Source organism: Coenobita brevimanus, chromosome 73 (assembly GCF_032717465.1).
Source record: "Coenobita brevimanus isolate Jiangsu-jjx chromosome 73, ASM3271746v2, whole genome shotgun sequence".
Taxonomy (NCBI): Eukaryota; Metazoa; Arthropoda; class Malacostraca; order Decapoda; family Coenobitidae; genus Coenobita; species Coenobita brevimanus.
Genome location: NC_137026.1, coordinates 15,696,226 through 15,717,361, shown reverse-complemented (window position 1 = coordinate 15,717,361; position 21,136 = coordinate 15,696,226). Strand labels below are relative to the sequence as shown.

The 21,136-nt window shown below is 42.6% G+C and overlaps 1 protein-coding gene across 1 annotated transcript in view; it reads right to left on the bottom strand.

Moving 5' to 3' along the window:
* Positions 1–21,136, bottom strand: part of LOC145407489 (carboxylic ester hydrolase-like) — a 218,604-nt gene that overhangs the window by 147,143 nt on the left and 50,325 nt on the right. Inside the window, exon 4 of the mRNA XM_080278417.1 lies at positions 10,624–10,771. Within this exon, the coding sequence (XP_080134543.1) occupies positions 10,624–10,771 (148 nt within the window). The remainder of the gene's footprint in view (positions 1–10,623; positions 10,772–21,136) is intronic.

Genomic DNA, 21,136 nt, shown 5'->3' with positions numbered 1-21,136 from the left:
GGTTGTTGTCCATCCGAGGCCTGCGAACTAGGCCTTATCATCCCATGTGTAATGGGCTGTGTGAGAGGTTCAATGGGACTCTCAAGATGTTAAAGCACATGGCCGCCGAACAGCCAAAGGAATTGCCGCGGTTCATTGCTCCTCTTCTGTTTGGTTATCGAAAAGCCCCACAGCATTCCTTGAAGTTCTCACCCTTTGAACTGGTGTATGGAAGGTCGGTCCGTGGATCACTTCAAGTCCTTTGCGAGTTATGGCACGATGAAGAACCCGACCCTGAAGTCAAGACCACTTACACCTACATCCTTGATCTAGCTGACTGCCTCCAGTCGACGTGCGAGTTAGCTAAGGAAGAATTGATCAAGGTGTGTGAAGTTCAGAAAGCCTATTATGATAAGAAGGCAACACTTTGGAAGTTTAGTCCAAGTGATAAGTGCTTGGTGTTACTCCCCACTGCCCAGAACAAGTTGTTGGCACAGTGGAAAGGTCCATTTGATGTAGTAGAGTGCATTGGCAACCGCGGTGATCTCAGCTGATGACAAGCCCTTAACCGCTCAGTCCCATCAGGAAGAGACTGTCGGAGATGTTTTACTTAACACTGACTTAGCATTGGGTGATCAGAATGCCATAAGGTCACTGCTTTGTCGGTATGCTGATGTCTTCTCTGACCAACCTAGACTTGCAAAGGTTGATTGTCACAAAATCGAGTTGACCAGCGATACTCCCGTGAAGGTTAAGCCATATCCGATTCCCATGCAACTACTGGGCGCAGTAGACAACGAAATTGCCGACATGGAAATTGCAGGTATTATTGAAAAGTCCTCATCTCCTTACTGCAGTCCAATGGTAGTAGTTCGCAAGAAAGATGGTGGAGTCAGGATTTGTGGCGACTATAGGAGGCTCAATGCAATCACCAAAGTGGATGCTGAGCCGATGGGTGACCACATTGCCATCTTCTCCAAGCTGGCAGGGTCACGATATTTCTCGAAGCTCGATTTGGCGAAGGGATTCTTCCAGATTCCCCTTCACCCCGAGAGCCGTCAGTTCACTGCCTTTGCTACTCCTAGGGGGTTGTATCAGTATAAAGTCCTCCCATTTGGACTTACCAATTCCCCAGCAGTATTCAATCGTGCCATCAGACAAGTGCTCCATGGTATCATAGGAGTAGAGATGTTCGTTGACGATGTCCTCGTTCATTCTGCCACATTGGAGGAGCACCTCAGACTCTTGGAAATTGTCTTCAGTAGACTCCAGAGTTTCAACATGACTATGAAGCCTAGCAAGTGTAAAATTGCTCACAGTGAGGTGGAGTTCCTCGGACATATTGTTGGCAACAATCGCTCCAGGTGTCAGGGTGACAAGATTAGGAAAGTTAGAGAAGCCCCGAGACCCATGACCAAGAAACAGGTTAGGGCATTCCTTGGCCTAGTGGGGTATTATAGGAGTTTTATCCCCAACTTTGCTCTTATTGCCAAACCGTTGTACGAGGTGCTTTGAAAACACGCTCCAAACACCATTGAATGGGGAGAAGAGCAAGAGAGATCTTTTGACGCCCTTAAGAATATGCTGTGTAAGGAGCCTATCTTGCAGTTGCCTGATTCCAACAAACCTTTCATACAGCGCACTGATGCTTCACAAGATGGAGTAGGTGCCATATTGATGCAGGAATCGGAAGGTGGAATCTTCCCAGTGGCATATCACAGCCGTAAGCTAAAGCACGCCGAGAGGAATTACAGTACTGTTGAGAAGAAACTCTTGGCCGTGGTTGATGGTGTTAAGAAATATTACTATTATTTATATGGAGCACCATTCACTCTGGAAACTGATCATATGCCACTCACTAGTCTCAGCACAACTAAGACGGTTAATGCAAGGTTGACACTCTGGACACTGTATTTACAGCAGTTTAACCTTGTTGTGAGATACATCAAGGGAAGTGATAACGTAGGTGCAGACCTGATGTCTCGCCTGCTAACTGCCGACTAATACGGGCAACTGTTGTATGCTGGGTTCCGTAAAACAGGTGTCCTCAAGAGATATAAGTAATCCAAGAACCAGCCTGGTTCCCAGTTAAAAGTGTACCAATAATTGCTGACGTCTCGCCTGTTGGTCCCACAGGACACGTTACGTCCAGGACCTGTATATATTCATGTATACCATAAGTTAAGGGGGAAATTAGAGAACCCCGCAGAGACAGTCCGAGGCTGTGTATGAATTACCTTGTGGAATGTCTCGAGCTGTGGGCCTCTCTGAGGACTCCCGGAGAATGCACATTATCCACATGAGTGTTCACACCCACGGTGGGTGTTAAAATGTGACCTGCCCGAGATTGCGTAGCAATTCTCAGCTTCCTGTCATTAATCATAAGTGTGGTGTTAGGTTAACCAGTAAACTGCTTGTTCTAAGAAATTTGTAAATTCAAGAACTGGCACGTTTCCTGGTTAATAATGTTAGATTAACTAGTAAACTGCCCGTTCTTGGAGATTTGTAAATTCTAGAACTGGCACGTTTCCTGGTTAATAAGCGTTAACCAGTAAACTACAAGGGTTCTGAGAGATTTGTAAATCCAAAGACTACGTTTCCTGGTTAATAATAACATAAGTATTGATTGCTAGGCAGAGAGAGAGAGAGAGAAATGACACTTTTGATGCTCCACCTTGATTCCTTTCGCAGGTGCAGCTGGCGTGTGCAGCATTGTCGGACAGAACAGCTGATCGTCCCTGACGCATGCTGCCGCCTCTTCTCTTCTGCCTCGTCGTCATCATTTACTATTGATTTGCATTATGTAATTTTACATGTAGGTACAGTTCACAACTGTCACACCTACACCATGTATTACATACATCACGCTACATAATAATTAGTTGTTAATGTAAATGTAGTGAACTTTTCACTCAGTTTGATCTGAGTACAGGATTTTTCACCATCGTCACAGGGTTGTTTCCTCAAGCTTGCTTCTATTAATGTAAATATGATTTTTTTTTTTTGCTCACTGGCGACTGTGACTTTTTCCTGTAGCAGGATAGCACATACACACCACAGTGTGAATCTTATGTGACTGAGTTAGGATTTATATGTATGTATATTGAAATTTTTTTTCCTGAAGGAAAAACTTTTTGATTTTGATGGGGCGTAATGTCACGAATTGGTGCTATCCTATATCTAAATAAACTCGTGACACCGAACTTTGGTGGGAAACCGCGAATTCTAGTGGAATCCCAATATGTATCACTCGGTCAACCGCCCACGAATTCATTCGACTGGGACGGTTTTCATAACATTTTTCACTATTTCATAAGTGATCGTCCTTGCGTGCAACATTGGCGCTTTCCCCGAGTGATTTATTATGGGCGTGTTTTGCTCACTTTCTTTCCGTTAGCAAGTGTGGCCCGCCCTCACCTCTCTCACAATTTGAATTCAGTCAGGATTAAGACGCCATGAGTGCAGGTTTGATTGGGCCTAGTGTGGAGCAGTCCGCCGTTGTCCAGCAAGTTCCTGAATCTCCACTTAGACAGTGATTTGGCGTAGAGGTTCAGTGTGTGTGGCAGCGTCCTTCCTAAGTAATGACATCCAGTTCATTCCACTCAGCCCCCTTTTCTGACCAGTAATTTCCTTTCGTTTTTCCTAGGCTTAAGAGTTTAGCTTTTGAGTGAGCGAGTGAGTGTGTTCTTATTTTTGAATTCATTTTGAAACATGTAATGTAAATTTGTTTCATTGTAATCAATAAATTTTCAGTTCTTTTCTTTGAGCTTGATGTAATGTAAACTCGTGTTTTATTTCTCCACATTAAGCTTATTTCACTTATAGCTCCTAGTTTGCATAAACACTTTGCATTATTCATAACTGGTACTTAAGCCAGTCGTTTTGTATTAAGCTTAAAATCCGTTGTGCAACCAGGAGTTAATGCACCGGCAAGAACCTGTTTATCATTAATAGCATTAGATATTGATTGTCAGGGGTAGAGCCACTTTCTCCAGAGGCTACAGTACCAATAAACAGCACGTGTGAGTAATTAGTCTCTGCTGTGTACTGTTGAGAAAGTTTATAAATTCTCGTCCTTAGAGAATCGGTGAAGTAGGCCACATAAAGTAATCATTGCTTGATTTTCACAAGTCAATTCATTGTCCTGCTCTCAAGTAACATTTTAAAGTATCAAGTATTATTGAATATTATTCTTTAATGTTGTATATTCACAAAAGAAACCGTGACACGTCCTGTCTGTTTGCAATTTCTGCATTACACTCTAAATTTGATTTTACCAGGACGATCATTCTTCCATTTCGTTTTTTTTTCTTTTTTTATTCTAACCTAACGTAACCTATCTTTACCTAACATAACAGATTAGTTCATCTAACAAACTAACCTAATCTGACAAAGAAAACAATCATAACCTAACGTGGACATTCCTGGATAAAAAAAAAAAAAAAAAAAAAGGAACACATAGCGGAAATCAGAAACCTGGCCTCTGGATCTGCCCCTGGAACATGAGAGTAGTCAAATGTCCTTAACCACCGCATCACTTCACCTTATTGCTGCCATTGATATATTTGGATATATTATTCAGGCTACTTTCTGGCTGTTTTTATCCAGGTCAAGGTAGTTGGAACATTACAAGAATGAATCAAGGATGTTTCATCGTTAAAAACCCCTGTTGCCAAACAACACTGTCCTGCAGTCACCTGAGTCAAGTACAGTGTGGCTATACAAGGTGAAAGAGTTAAGCCTTAGGCCCGCATTCTCCTCGAGTAAGGAAGCTCCGTTACACCTCTTCCTAAACGATTTATTTTCCTTTATTATATGTTTCTGCCCTCTTTCTTGTTGCTTAAATCATTCCAATACTGCCACATTCTACAAAAGTAAGGTACAAAATGATATTAACCAATCGCATCCGAAAATGAATCACTGAGGCATAGGTGCTAAGTAGCTTCCTAAACGGCTGAAAATAAGGACCTTAGGCCATATGCTTAGATCTCAAAGTGGAATGCACATGCCCAGTATTTTGCAATAAGTTCTAAAGTACATGAAGATGAACATGACTGGCCTTGCTTTATGATTGCTGTCTGCATTGTGTAATATGGGATGCAGGCTGACCCTACGTAATAACCATAGGCGTTCCACAAATGGCCGCGAAGAATTAGAGCTTTGCACTCCACTTGTCGATTGAAGGTTTAAGCAAATGGCTTTTATGCTCCTGCGACTCGCTGTCAGCTAAGCAGAGCCGTCTGGCGTGAGGCGTAATATGATACTAGGCTTGTAACCATGTAAAGGTTATGGTACCATTATCAACACCCGGGCTTCTATGACTCACTCTCAGCTGAGGAAAATTACCTTGTGTTAGCCAGAATACGATACCGCAGTAGTCTCGACCATAAGACGGGCAATAATACCACTATCAACAGTCAAACTCCCATGACTCAACACTGAATAAAATTGTACAGCAATACCCATAAAATATTGCTAGATTTATCCTAATCATAACAGGAAGTTACAAAAGGATGTGAAAGTTAAAGGGAGCGATAAGCGTTTGCAGCAACACAAATTACTGATGGGTGACATGGGGCGGTATTCTCGTGCGGTTAGGAAGCTTACTAATACCTCTTCCTTACCTGCTTATTTCTGATTCTGCTCTGTTACTATATTCTTGAGTGTTCTTCATGCAATCTATGTCGATATTAAAAGACATAAAAAGCAAAATGATGATATTAATAGGCAATGTGAAACATAAATCGGTAAAAAAAAGAGGTGCAAAGGGGCCTCCTTACCTGACGAGAATACGGGCCACGGTACTAAAATATTAGGTACTGAAACAAAGGTTCTATTTTTTTCTTAAATAACAGAATGGAGGAAGGAAAAACAAATGAGTAAAAAAAAAATAATAATCCATACACCAGATTACTGGTGTCCTCTGTTCACAATATATCTGTAACAGATAGATTTGAACAGCTGTGGGTTGAAATTTGGAGGGAAACAACTCTGGGGAAGTGAATTCCAGAGATGCACTTCGAGGAATGAATGAATTCTGATAGGCAGAAGTTCTGCAATACGGATGAGTGACATTCCAGTCATGAGCGCTACCAAATGCCCGTGTAGCACGAGGGAAAGCATGGAGAAGTGGCACTATGGACGCAACTTCGTCTGAGCATTTGCCAAAAAAATATCTGTTAAGTAATGCAAGGGAGGTAAAATTCCTTCTTACTTGTAGGGGAGGTAGTTTATTTGTAATGGCGGGGTTGTTAATAATTCTAAAAGCTTTGTTCTGAATTTTGTCTAGTTTTAATGCAACCTCTCCACATCCATTCCACAAGGGTGAGCAGTATTCAAGCTGAGACTGCACATGACTCTTATAAATTATAGCTAACTGCTCACCAGCGAAGAAGTTACGGACTATGTACAATAATCCAAGTTTCTTTGAGGCGGTTTTAGCAAGTGATCTGACATGAGAGGTCCAGCTGAGGGCATTGTTAAGTGAGACGCCAATAATGTCAATACTTTTGGAGATGGGAATGTACGAATCTGGAAATATCTGTCTATTTGTAAACTGTATATATTTAGTTTTACTAGCATTAAAAGAAACAAGGTTCTTTTGTCTCTATTCACTGATCGTAAATAGATCTTGATTTATGGAGATGGCTGTACTGAGTTGAGAGGTAGAGATATTAGACTCTGTAAATGGGTGTCTGAGTGTGAATGAACTACGTAGTGTCGAGTCATCTGCGTATGAGTGGATGGGATTGTGGGTGACATAAGAGGTCATAAATATGAACCAGGAATAGGGTTGGCGCCAGAACTGACCCCTGCCGCACGCTGGCGTTAATTGTGTGAAAACTGGAATATACATCATCTACTTTTAGTCTTATTTTCCTGTCACTAAGATATGAAGAAATCAAAGGAACAAAAGGGGGGAAATATGGAAGTTGAAAAACCAAGTACCTAAGAATGCCTTCTGTAGCGAGCAGTGTAGAGTGGCGGCTGAACAGGGAGCTGGTGACATGTTGGGGCAGTAAAACCTCTCAAGAACAAACTCTTGCGAGTCACTGAATCAGTGTGTGGGTGGACAAGGAACTCAAAGGACATAAGGTAACATGGTGGTGGGATAAGGGTGTGGAAGCCGCAGTTAAGGAGAAAAGAAAACTTTTCCGGGAATGGAAAAGGGGAGATGACAGAGTGCATTACTTGCCTGCCAAGTGTAGGGCCAAAAACGAGGCATACAGGGCAAAATGTGGATAATCTAAATAGTGACGAAAGGAGGAATGTGGTACTTTAGCGATGTTAGCATAGTTATTGGTGGTAATTATTTGTGGTCTTGTTGTTTTTGTTGCATAACACCTGTCCGTCTGAGCGAGCACATCCGTCAACCACAGTTAGGCAATTGCTTCTGTGGGACTGTCCTACAATTACAGTACAGTGCATACATCATCCAGGATTCTGGCGCCCTCTGACAGAGCCACACCAGGTTCAGACCAAGATCCTTTGCACAGCAGGGTGCGGGGATACATAGGGAGGCTTGACCCCCAAATAAATGCCACAGCTGCTCGGCCCAAGGTGCACAGTGACACGGAGTGTAGGATACCCTTCATTGTAATTCATTAATTCATAGTAATGTTTTTAGGCGTTCCGTGCAGCCGGAGAGGGGTCCGAGGAGTCGCCGAGTGTTGTCACAAAGGCTTTCCAGTGGATGCTGTCAATTTTGTTGCTTAATTGTTGAAACCCTATGATGGTGTCTTGTGCATGTGTTAGGAGGTATTTGTGTGTCAGTGAGCATTGCTGTTTTATGAGGCAAGCAGCTGGTGTAAAGTTGGATAATGGCGTATTCTGTTGCCTCGTCGACTATAATGCTTGGTTGCGTCAAGTATGATGATGTTAAAGTTTATAAAGTGCCAGTCGACTTTGGTGATGGATCAGGTTGCTTAGCATGATGAACTGATGTTGATGTATTTTTTAAATATTTTATTAGTTTACTTTCTTGCAATTTGTGTTCAGTGATGTGTGATTGCTCTTGTTTCGGGAGTATTCTTGTGCTGATGCTGCTAGAATGATGATCTGAAGGAATTATGGGTTCCGTCCACCAGGTGGTGGTGTATGAAAGTGAAGACAAACAGAATGTGATGTCCGGGTAGAAAGAAGAACTGAGTGTTTGGTGTGGGATGTAAGTGTATGGCGAAGTGTCACTGAGAATTCACAGGTGTGGATGAATGAGACACCTCCTTAGCCCGGGAGCACGTGGCTGGATCATTTCTGGTTTGTGAATTACATTGAGGAGACTGGGGTAATGGAATCAAGTGAAGGTAAATGAAGGAAAGTTGCTACCACTTTCCAATCCACCCCACTGTAGCTGATCAGCCAGAAATGGACCAGTTCCTGTGTGTTTAGTCAAAGGCAGCCTTTTTAGCATTAAAGTCCCCAGCAGTGACAGAATTAGCTATATGGGTTAGGGGAAGGAGATGAGGGTTATAATGCACATGTAAAGCAATGGATGTGTTAAAGGGAATGTAAATCAGAGCTGGAGCCAGAAGCGATCCCAGAATCAGCTGAAATTCTGATGAGCTTATCAGAGAATCGGTCCTCAAGTACGCGAACCAGTTCCCCTGTAGCCATTCTGCTAGGAACAGTGGGCAGAGTGAGCGCGAGCTGCCAAACAGTACCAAAAACGCGTGTTACATGCTTGTTGGAGTCAGTTTGAAAGCTGAATTCAGTGGCGAGTACAGGCACCTGACGTACTGGCGCCGCTGGTACAGCTAGTCAGATGCCTTCTGTCTCCCGCAAAGGCTGGGCAAAAATAGATTCCAGAATTGTAAATACTGTATTATGATACAAAAAGTCTGTGTCAGGTGTGAAGATGTTTATGACAGCCCAGAATTATGTTGTATGTTCCATATTTATTGATGATTCTTTGCTGCTAACGATTGATGAGGTTTACCTTCAAAGTATTACCGTATTTAACAATATGCTTTAGCTAATGACAAATCTTTTTATTACGTATGAATAACCAGCAATTGTAGAGTTACTCACAATAAATACTGTGGAATTATAATAATGGTGTCAGGGACCGGGTTGACAGAGTTGCTCTGTCCCAGATGACTTTTTGTTTATTCTGTGGAATTGATTCCATTGATCCCACTGGCCCTGTTAATCGGAATCTCGCCCAGTTCTATTGTAAATGTTAAAAATGTTTGTGTGTGGTGTGTGTGTGGTGCGTGTGTGTGCGTGGTGCGTGCGTGCGTGTGTGTGTGTGTGTATGGTGCGTGCGTGCGTGTGTGTGTGTGTGTGGTGCGTGTGTGTGTGTGTGTGTGTGTGTGTGTGTGTGTGTGTGTGTGTGTGTGTGTGTGTGTGTGTGTGTGTGTGTGAAACGAGTTGACAAAGAATGACTGTTTTGTGATGTCATTCCGGAAGAGTAATCGTTTTTTTCTTCTGTTTTCTGTCTTATACAATGTGAATTTGTGAATGTAAGTGAGACAATGTCCGTGGGCAACAGTTCTGTCCGAGCGGACGTTTGGATATTGTTGTGTAGAGTCTTGTGTCAGTGTGTGTGTGAGCTTTGTTTCTTGTAGGGGTGCGATTTGGTTGTATCTGGGAAGAAAGTCTTCTGCTTGTGGTGTTCGTGGAGCGAACGCCGTCGATACTGAGCTCTAATATGTTTATGTTACACGTTCGAGGCAAGCGACGTTTAGTTTGGGTCTGTAGGTCTTATGTTTGTGCTCAGGGCCTGAGCTGTGGTGGCATTGGTTGTGAGTAAGGGGGATGTTGGAGGTGATGGGGGTATGCCTGTGGGCAAAGGAGGAGTGTTTGTGAGATGTTGCACCACTCACTTATCCATGTGCCATGACGTCTGATACTTGTAAGTGTAGAGCATGTAGTGTGGATGCATTCTCTGCAACAGTTGCGTTAGGCAGATTAACGAGTTCGTTTAGTGCGTGTGATGTGTGGAGCAAATCAGGCATATGTAGCCTACCATGTTTTAGGACCGCAATTGCTCTCAGTATTACAGGTAAGTGTGAAGACGAAGAATATGACTGTCAGAAAACCATTTCCTTTTGAGTAGAAAATGACAGAGTCGCTCCCTCCACAAGGGAGACGGCACCCCACCAAGTTGAAAGAGATCCTCTTCACAGGATGTAGGGGAGGTTTGAAAACTTTGCCGCCCAAATTGGAGGTTGCAGTTGTTTCTCGTGTGAGAGGCACGACGCCATCTCGGGTTGGCTTCTCTCAGCGCTCTCGAGAGTGTTAACGCCTTAAGTACTCTGGCGTACACTTGATTCTATTCCTGTCATTTAATGACATGATTTTATTAATCTAAGAAGCGGATCTCACACTGAACTGCTTAACGAAGGCTGTAGGTAACCCTTACAGATAGGACAGCCACTAGTAAGCTGAAAGGAATTGCCGGAAGTTAACCAAAATAAAATGAATGTCATGGGAGGCAAGTGCTTAGTCTCCCTCAGTCGGAAAATTCTTGCCATCTCCAGATAATTATATTCAACTTTGGGGAGACTTGTACTACGGAGACTTACATTAATACAGCTCTGATCACTACAAGAGAAATTCCGAAAGATAAATGAAATTGTATGAACATGACAAGAAAAATCAGAGAGAGAGAGAGAGAGAGAGAGAGAGAGAGAGATGACTCACCCAAGGCACCAATACGGTACTGCACAGTGACCAGCACCACGTCGTGGTTGAGAAGCACCTCCCCCGTGTGGTACGAGACCGCGCCATGTCTGAATCCACCGCCAATTATATTAGCCATCACAGGCAATCCCGCATCCTCATCACCAGGCTGAAAGTTTAGCAATAATACTTATTCACGACGCTTTAGCTTTCCACTAAAGTCTGGGACAAGTTAGATTGAGTGAATTTGCTAGGACTGGTATAGATTAAGTTGCCTTTAGGTCATTATATTGAGTTTAGGTTAGGTTAAGGTAGGTCAAGATTGTTGGAGTAACGTTAGGTATCCTGTTAGGATAGATTAGGTTATGGCGTAAGAACAGGTAAGCTTAGACATAGTTTAGGGTAAAACGTTAGGGCTGGGTTAGGAGAGACTGTTGAGGTCTGCTTGATTACGATAGGCCGGGATTGGTTGTAGAGACAGGTTAGAATACACGAGCATCCTGGATAGGGAAACCCATGTATCGGTGGTGAAATGGCCCCCAGTATGATAGTATGACACCTGTGTGACAGTGATACTACCAGACAAACTAAGCAGCTGAACACGGTCAAGTATTTTATTGGATTAACTTTCTTACCTCATGATTTTATTCGGCCCAGAAAAGTCCCCCTGGCAGTGAAAGGGCTAATATTGGCTGTATCTAGTTCTAAGAGTTCTTTAAATACCGCTTACATAAATTAAATCATCCAATGATAAATACTGTACATATATACTATATGCATATATTTACAATATATACCGTACTATATATAATATATATAATATATATGAATACATTACATAATATAGTATGTAGGCTACTCGTATATAATAGTTACATGTATATAATTATATACATGTAACTATTATATGTATATAATACATATAATAGTCCCCCCCTGTGGCGGGGGGGACACAACCTGGCTGCACTATGGGGTGGTACTACTACTCTACAGCCAGGTTGTGTTAGGAAGAATACTGCCACCGTATTCCCTGCGTGTCGTAAAAGGCGACTAAAAGGGGCGGGGTGAGGGGACTAGGGACCCCCTCCTCTGTTTTGTAGTTCCTAAAAAGAGACAGGCCAGAGAAAGGGATGGGGGATGGAGTTATCCCCGTACCCTGAAGATTGGGTCTATGAATGTGCGTGGATGTAGTACGATTGAGGCTAAAAGGGAGGAGATTGGGAGAATGTTTGTGAGAAGAAAGTTGGATGTGTTAGCTTTGAGTGAAACGAAGATGAAAGGGAAGGGGGAATCTATGTTTGGAAGTGTGAATGGAAGATTGTCAGGTGTTGATAGAGGAAGGGCAAGAGAAGGTGTGGCCTTGTTAGTGAGTCCGGAAGTTCAGCAATGTGTGATTGAATGGAAGGAGGTGTCATCGAGACTGATGTGGGTGAAAGCGAAATTTGAACGTGAGTTGTGGGTGTTTGTGAGTGCATATGGGCCTGGTAGTGAAAGGGATGAACAAGAGAGGGAGTCTTTCTGGAATGATGTTGATGAGTGTCTGCAGAGTTTTGAAGCGAATGTGAATGTGGTAATGATGGGAGATCTGAATGCTAGAGTGGGAAATGTAGCAGTTGAAGGTGTAGTTGGTATGCATGGTGTGCCTGGAAGAAATGAAAATGGGGAACGAATGATAGCGATGTGTGTTGAGCGAGAGATGGTGATTGGGAATACGCTTTTTGAGAAGAAAGATATTTATAAGTATACATGGGTGAGACAGGAGGGTGGAAGGGTTGTTGATAGAGCCTTGATGGACTATGTGGTTGTGTCTAGGAATGTAATAGGAAGATTGTTGGATGTGAGAGTTCTGAGAGGGGAGGGTGGAGGTATGTCTGACCACTACCTGGTGGAGGGAAAGTTAAGAGTAGGAAAGAGATGGATGAGAGCTAGGAGGGTTAGGTGTGGCAGGGAGGTTTTGAAAGTGAGTGAGTTGGATAAAAGAGAGAAAAAGATAGAGTATCAGGAGAAATTGAAAGATGAGTGGAACGCAGTGAAAGATCGGGAAAATGGCAGCGTGGAGGAGGAATGGCAGTTGTTTAAGAGTGCTGTGGTGGGGCATGCAGAAGAGGTGTGTGGTGTGAGACGTGTGGGTGGTGGTGTAAGAAAAGGAAGTGAATGGTGGTGCGAGGAAGTAAGTATGGCTGTGGCAGAGAAGAGACGTGCATATGAAGTGTGGCTGCAGAGGAAGGATGAGATGTCATATGAAAGGTATAAGGAGAAGAGGAATAGAGCGAGAAGGGCTGTGCGTGATGCTAAAGTGGCAGCAGATGAGAGGTGGGGTAGGCGGCTGACAGAGAATTTTCAGCAGAATAAGAAAATGTTTTGGAAGGAGGTGAAAAGGGTGCGAAAGGGAGAGTCTGGGAAGGAAGAACGAGTAAAAGCAGAGGATGGAAGGATGTTAATTGAGATGGATGCAGTAAGGAAGAGATGGGCAGAGTATTTTGAAAGATTGTTAAATGTAGAGGAGGAAAGGGTGGCTGAGATTGTGGCGGATGGAAGGGTGCAAGGAATAAATGTGTTGGGAGAGTTGAATGATTCTTTGATCACGAAGGAAGAAGTGGAGAAGGCAGTAAAGGAGATGAAAACAGGGAAAGCTGCAGGTATGGATGGGTGTGCTGTGGAATGCCTGAAGGGTGGTGGAGTGACTATTGTTGACTGGTTAGTAAGATTGTTGAATGTGTGCTTTGAGAAAGGTATGGTGCCAATTGACTGGGCAAGTGCTTGTGTGGTCCCGTTGTATAAAGGCAAGGGTGATAAGTATGAATGTACTAGCTTTAGGGGTATAAGTCTGTTGAGTGTTGTAGGTAAGGTGTATGGTAGAGTGTTAATTATGAGAGTTAGAGAGGGTACAGAGGGAGTGATTAGTGATGAGCAGTGTGGCTTTAGGAGAGGGAGGGGATGCGTTGATCAGGTGTTTGCTGTGAGACAAGTGTGTGAAAAGTATTTAGCGAAAGGCAAGGATGTGTTTTGGGCATTTATGGATTTAGAGAAAGCGTATGATAGAATTGATAGGGAGGCTTTGTGGACTGTTTTAAGATTGTATGGACTTGATGGTAGGTTACTAAAAGGGGTGAAAAGTTTTTATGTAAATAGTAGAGCGTGTGTAAGAGTGGGAAATGCTGTGAGTGATTGGTTTCCCGTGAGAGTGGGGCTGCGACAGGGATGTGTGATGTCGCCTTGGTTGTTTAATATTTACATGGATGGTGTTGTAAGGGAGGTGAATGCAAGAGTTTTAGGTGGTCTGAGTCTGGTAAATGTTGATGGAGGAGAGTGGAATCTGAAGCAGCTGCTGTTTGCAGATGATACTGCACTGGTGACTGATTCAGAGGAGAGATTGAGACAGTTGATAGAGGAGTTTGGAAGGGTGTGTGAAAGGAGGAAATTGAAAGTAAATGAGAATAAGAGTAAAGTGATGAAGTGTACGAGATTGATAGATGGTAGGGGGATGAATATAGTTTTGAATGGTGAGTTGCTTGAGGAGGTAGATTGTTTTAAATATCTAGGGTCACATGTTGCTGTGGATGGAAGAATAGATGCAGAAGTGAAGTTTAGAATAAATGAAGTAGGAAAGGTGCTGGGAGGAATGAAAAAAGTGTTTAAATGTCGTTCGCTTAGAATGGATGTAAAGAGAAGGCTGTATGAGGGTGTTGTGGTACCGACTGCATTATATGGGGCTGAAACATGGAATATGGGTGTAGCAGAGAGGAAAAGTTTGAATGTAATGGAGATGAGATGTCTGAGGAGTATGTGTGGAGTGACGCGTATGGATCGGGTGCGAAATGATGAAGTGCGAAGGAGAACTGGAGTTGTTCGGGAGATGGCTGGTAGAGTTGAGCAGAGGGTGTTGCAATGGTTTGGACATATGGAGAGAATGGATAATGAGCGATTGGTGAAAAAGATAACTAGATCTGATGTGAGAGGTGTAAGGCTGAGAGGAAGACCACGAATAGGATGGATGGACAGTGTGAAGAGAGCGCTGGATGCGAGAGGGATGTCTGTTGAGCAAGGAAGAGTGGCTGTGCGTGACAGAAATAAATGGAGAGAAATTGTGAATGAATAAGTGATGACGCAGCCCTGAGGGGATATTCTCCCGCATTTGGTCTGATCAGCTAGTCAGGTCAGGTGCGGGTAAGGGGATGGGTCTGTTATGATGTGGCAGGGGTAAACCAGTTCTGCTGTCGGGCCCTGCTGCGGATGTCACTGATTGCATTGCCCAGTTGACCCTTGTGCGGTGTGGTGCGGTGATGATCTGTCCGTTCTCCCCTTTGGGGCTAAGATGCAAATGAATGTGTTTGAATGGATGAGTAAATGGAGAGTGAGTCGTCCTGTCTCGGCTACCTCCCTTTCCTTGGGGGAAGCAGCCTAGGTATATAGATAGATAGATATAATTATATACATACTGTTACGACATGGAGGGGCTAAAGGACTATCTGATAGCCTGTAAAGTGCGCAACGGAAATTTTAGAATACCAAATGGCGGTTAGCCACACCAAGTCGTAAGCTTAACCCGCCCCGTCCCGGCCACTTTTCGACCACTGGTACCCCCCAATCCCGGGCAATTTTCGACCTTTTTTTTTTTTTTGCTAAAACTTTCGCTTTTGGTGAGAAACATCGAAAATTCATAGAGAAATCGCTCACCTGAGGTTTAAAATACTCATTACAGGTAGGAGAGCCTCCTTACTTTACTGGGTTTTCTATCAGGCTGGCACCAAAGAAAACGAGTTCTATGGGAGGATAACTATTTCACACCACTCATAAACGGTATTTATTTATTTACTGTTACGAATTTATATGTAGTACAAAAGTATATTGGTTTTCAAGCAGTAATATAGGCATTATAAGCATTGTTTCACTCACTAATACCTGACCTTTTTTTGCCACATTACCTGAACATCATTTCTAACTGTTTCTTCCTCTAATGCTATGTAAAGTTTGTCCTCCACATTGTCATTGATTGGGGAATCACTCTGGCCCTGAATTTCGTACCGTGGCATAACATGGCTATACTGGCCAGGTCACTGATGACAGGTGAATTGCTGAGAAAAGGGCATGCAGGGGGGGGGAGGAGGTCATGCTGGGTAAGGCATTGTCTCTGCCTGGCATCTTGTTGAGGCAGGTGTCCCGTGTATACGTACCAAAAATGACTCGCGAAAATTGAAAATTGTGGAAATTATGAACCTTGCAATTGCAGGACGTTGAAGTACGTCCTCGGGATTAGCTGTGACAAAACGTGAGGACGTGGAAGTACGTCCTCGGGACGGCACGGGTTAAAAGGGGGAAAATAGTGATAAAGTGTAAAACATACCAATGACCAAAAGGAGGAGTGAAATAGGCAATTAAAAATACTTAAATTAATTTACTTAACATTAACTTAAAGCTACAAGAACAAAAACAAACAGGTTCAAACAGGATTGCCAAACAAGCTCTTGCAGAAGTTATCCTAAAGTTCCGAAGGTTAATAATAAAGATAAACCAGAACATAAATTAGCCCTTGGGTTGTAAAACCTCTGGGGGCTTGCAATAAAGACCTGGCATAAAAATAGAGACAGACTCTTGACACTAATATAACATGTGACATTAACTAGGGCAATAACATTGATTCTAAATCAACAATTTTTATAAATAATACCAATATCAAAAATAACCTAATAAATCTATCATGTGTTGACAATAAACATTAACTCACGTGTGGCAGACAAACTACTATAATATATCAATATCCCCGAAACAGAGCAGTCCAACACACCGGTCAAGCTCAAGCCGTTAACTAACTCAGGATTTTTTTTTTTCCTGGCCTATCAACCATTGGGGCCGAAGCCCCTGGTTATTAAGGCCGGATATATATATATATATATGTATATACATTTAAACATATATACATATATATATAAACATATATATATATATATATATATATATATATATATATATATATATATACATACATACACACACACACACACACACACACACACACATAGACAAGATTGAAAAAGTTCAAAGGGCCGCTACAAGATGGATACCAAGCTTAAGGGACCTAAGCTACGAAGAAAGACTAAATAAACTGAATCTACCAACACTACAGGAGAGAAGGAAAAGAGGTGACATGATAATGCTATATAAATGCATATCAGAAAAGGAGAAAAAAGACATAAATGATTACTTAACATATGGAGAAGCATCAGCAAGAGGACACTGCAAAAAACTGCATAAGAAGAGAGGTGATAAAGACGTAAGGAAATTCAGTTTCCCAAACAGAGCAATTGATCAATGGAATGCACTACCGAATGAAATAGTGTGTGCCAAAACAATTCACAAATTTAAGGATATGTACTATAAATATGGTTTAAGACACGGGACAGTACGAGCTTGACTCATTCCTGTAAAGATACAATTAGGTAAGAACAATTAGGTAGGTAAGACACACACACACACACACACACACACACACACACACACACACACACACACACACACACACACACACTTCCATGCATACATACAGACACACTTTCATGCAAACGTACATATATATATATATATATATATATATATATATATATATATATATATATATATATATATATATATGTGTATATATATATATATATATATATATATATATATATAATTTTAATTTTATTTATTTTTTTGTATTTTTATTTTTTAAAATTTTTTCTTGGCTTTATATTTTTCATACCTTATCTTATAAAGAAAAACTAATCTAAAGACCCTAAAACTAATCACCTAACAGACAAATCGCTAACCTATACTAAATCCTACAGAGACAAATAGCTAGGCTTAAACTAATGATAAAAATACCTGGACTAACAGAGCACCATCGACTGCAGATATATTATGCCTTTCTACATGACGTACCTGCACTCATCACCTGGTGACTGTCAGTTGAGGCACAACCTAATATAGGGGACATCAATATATGAAAGGGAACCAGACGAGTCAGGAACATTTCCATATACGTCAGCTGTCAGCCCTAATTAGAATAACTTAAGCAGGATAGTATAATGTATTTACATAATTTATACAGTAAGTGAAGAACCTCTCCCAGCAGACCACCATCGACTGCAAGTGCCCAATACCTTCCTATATTGCACACTTGCACTCATCAGCTGGTGACTGTCAGGTGAGGAACTTGGCTTAATGTAGGGGACATCTATATTAGAAATAGATCAGTGGTAGGAGGAACTATTTAAAATATGTCAACTGTCAACCCTAATTAATATTATATTATATACATATTTACCGTTGATAAAAACCATAACCACTCAGTAAAAAAGTCACATCACTCTGATCAGTCCGGTCTCTCTCAAGAAAGCCATCAATTTATCAGTCACAACAATGTCCCCATCACCCAGGATGGTGGAAAGGGTGAAGGGGACGTCTGCTGCGCCGCAGTAATTTATAAGTGAAGCACATTCACGAATAAATCGCCGACAGCGCAGGATGATATGACTGATAGATAACACCGCATTACAGATGTCACAGTGCACTGGGAAGCGTCTTTCCATATAAGGTTTCATATGTGTTAAAATGGTAGCATTGAGCCGTAACCGTGCCAACACTTTTTCTTCCAGGCGACTGGGGCGGTTGGCGGTGTCCCAGTAGCCCAGGTACGGCTTACAGGTCGGAATATTTAGTCTCTTTCCGAGAGAGAGACTCGACCGTAGATCACAAGGAACGTCCCAAGTCTCCTCGAGCTCTACAGCCGACTTTGCAAGTAAGTCAGCCTGCTCATTGCCGTAGATACGACAATGACCAGGCACCCAGATCTGCGTGAATGACTTGTTGCATGAATGCAACTTATTAACGATGCGGCCCTGGATCTCATGAGAGTCCGTAGTACAAGATGCAATTGCCTGAAGGGCTGATTTTGAATCTGAAAATATGACAAATGAGTCATACCTAGAATTGAGAGCATAGTCTATGGCTTTGTCAATAGCAAAAAGTTCGGAGGTAAACACAGATGTATGAGTCGGCAACCGATACTTAGGTGCACATTCAGTCGACCACACACTTGCACCCACACATTCACTCGACTTGGAGCCGTCGGTGTACAATTGATGGGACCCCAAGTGACGAACAATGATGTTACGAAACAAGTGGTGGACCTCAGCCTCCGGCGCCTTGGCCTTTGGTGCTGGGAGCCATGAGACATCCACTGTAAAGCCGGGTGGCTCCCAAGGCGCTATCTTTTTAAATACCAACTTGTCACAGTCACTGGGGTCCACACCAAGCTCCTGAGTCAGTAAGTGGAGGCGAACGGCAAGTGGTCGACGCACCCCCCGCAGAAGGTGGTGGTATTGACGCAGGGGGGTACAGGCCACATTGCCGATATTACTTTTTCTAAACGTCCTTACGCCATAGGACAAGGCCAGGTGGTCACGGCAAATACGGAGGGGAGGCACATTCGCTTCCACTTCCATACAAGCCACACGGGTACACTGGACGGCTCCAAGACACATTCACAAACATTTATTCTGTAACACATCCAATCCTTTCAGCGTGGCATCGGGTGCCGAGCCATACACCTGTGCGCCATAGTCTAGCTTCGATCGAATAAGGGACTTATACACCATTAATAAAGATTTTCTGTCGGCACCCCAGGTAGTACCCGCTAGGTACTTGAGGACATTTAACGGTTTATCACAACGAGCAAGCAAAGTATTAACGTGGTTTAAAATTCATTCTACGATCAAAATGTATTCCTAAAAATTTTACAGAATTTTGAAAAGGTACCGCATGATTATCCAAAGTTAAGCACAAATTAGGTATGTTACGATTAGTGAAGACTATAGCGGCACACTTACGTACGGAAAACTTAAATCCCCACTGCAAGGCCCATTGGTGGACGGAATCAAGGGCTGCTTGAATCCGCCCAGCCGAAAATTGTGCATTACGGGATGAGTGCCATATTGCACAACCGTCAGCGTAGAGCGAGTATTTAAGATTCCTCAGGATGGGAGCTGATGACAGAATATCATTGATCATAATACTAAATAAAGTAGGACTAAGCACACTTCCCTGTGGCACCCCGTTTTCATGGATAAATATATCCGATGTTACGCTATGGGGCAATTTGACAGAAAAAGTTCTGTTCCTTAAGAAATTTGAAATAAAAACAGGCAAATTTCCTCTGAAACCATAAGCATAGAGCTTCATTAGTATACCGTGTCGCCAGGTCATGTCATAGGCTTTATGGATGTCCAAGAACACCCCTATCATGAATTCTTTATTGGCAAATGCCTCTGCAATACAATGCTCCAAATTCATTAAATGATCTAGTGAACTTCTCTATTTACGGAAGACACATTGTTGATCATTTAACAAATTCTTCGACTCTAAAACAAAAAGAAGCCTATTGTTAACCATACGTTCCACGACCTTACATAGACAAGAAGTCAACACAATAGGACGAAATGAAGTGGGATTCATAAGACGACCACCCTCTTTGGGTATCTGTATGACGTGCGCAAAGTGCCATGAGTTTGGGAACGTTCAAGACGCCCAAATCTCATTGTACAATGCTAACATCTTAATCAGGTTGTCCTGATTAAGATGCTGGATCATACCGTACGTGATGGTGTCTGGTCCAGGGCTGGTGTCTTTACAGGATTGAAGGGCAAGGAGCAGTTCATCTAACATAAACTCTTGGTTGTACGGGGAGTCTACGTCTTCTGTGGCAAAGTCTAATATCTGTAGCTCAGCCATGAGTTTATGATGTTGAAAACGCAGGTCATAATTGGCTGAGCTACTTACATGAGAGAAACTCCTGGCAAGGATGTTAGCAACGTCCACGGGCTCGTCATAGATGGTGTTATTCACCTGCAAGGTGGTCACAGGGAAGTATGGGCGTTTATTATTTAATAATCTTATAGTGGACCAGACTTTATGTAATGATGTTGTATGAGTCACCGTGGACACAAAGGACCGCCAGGAGTCATGTTTAGCCCTTATTATTATTCTCCTTGCCTCAGGCCGTGCCTGTGTGTATGCAATAAAATTTTCCTCGGTGGGCTGACTATCAAAAATCCTGTATCTCCTATTGCGTTTTCTTAATGCTTGTCGGCAATCCGGCGTCCACCAATGTGCTCTATGCTTCGCATGAACTGTAGAAGTCTTGGGAATAGCAGCCTCAGCTGCGTGTAATATGGAAGTAGTTATATTTTCGACCTTAACATTTATGGTCTCCCCAGATATATCTAAATTGGCGATCCTTGAGAAAGATCCCCAATCTGCTTTCTTATAGTTAAATTTCGGAGGTGGAGGGTCCGAAATGATGTCACGTGTATAAGAAAGACAAATGGGTAAATGATCACTTCCCAAGGAGTCGTTGTAAGTGTCCCATGAGAGATCTTGATGTATACCAGGGGAGGTCAAAGACAAGTCAATAGCCGAAAAGTTACCAGTACGATCATCTACACGAGTCGCTCTACCATCGTGCAGAAGACAGAGGTTGGACTGTAGTATTAGGTCG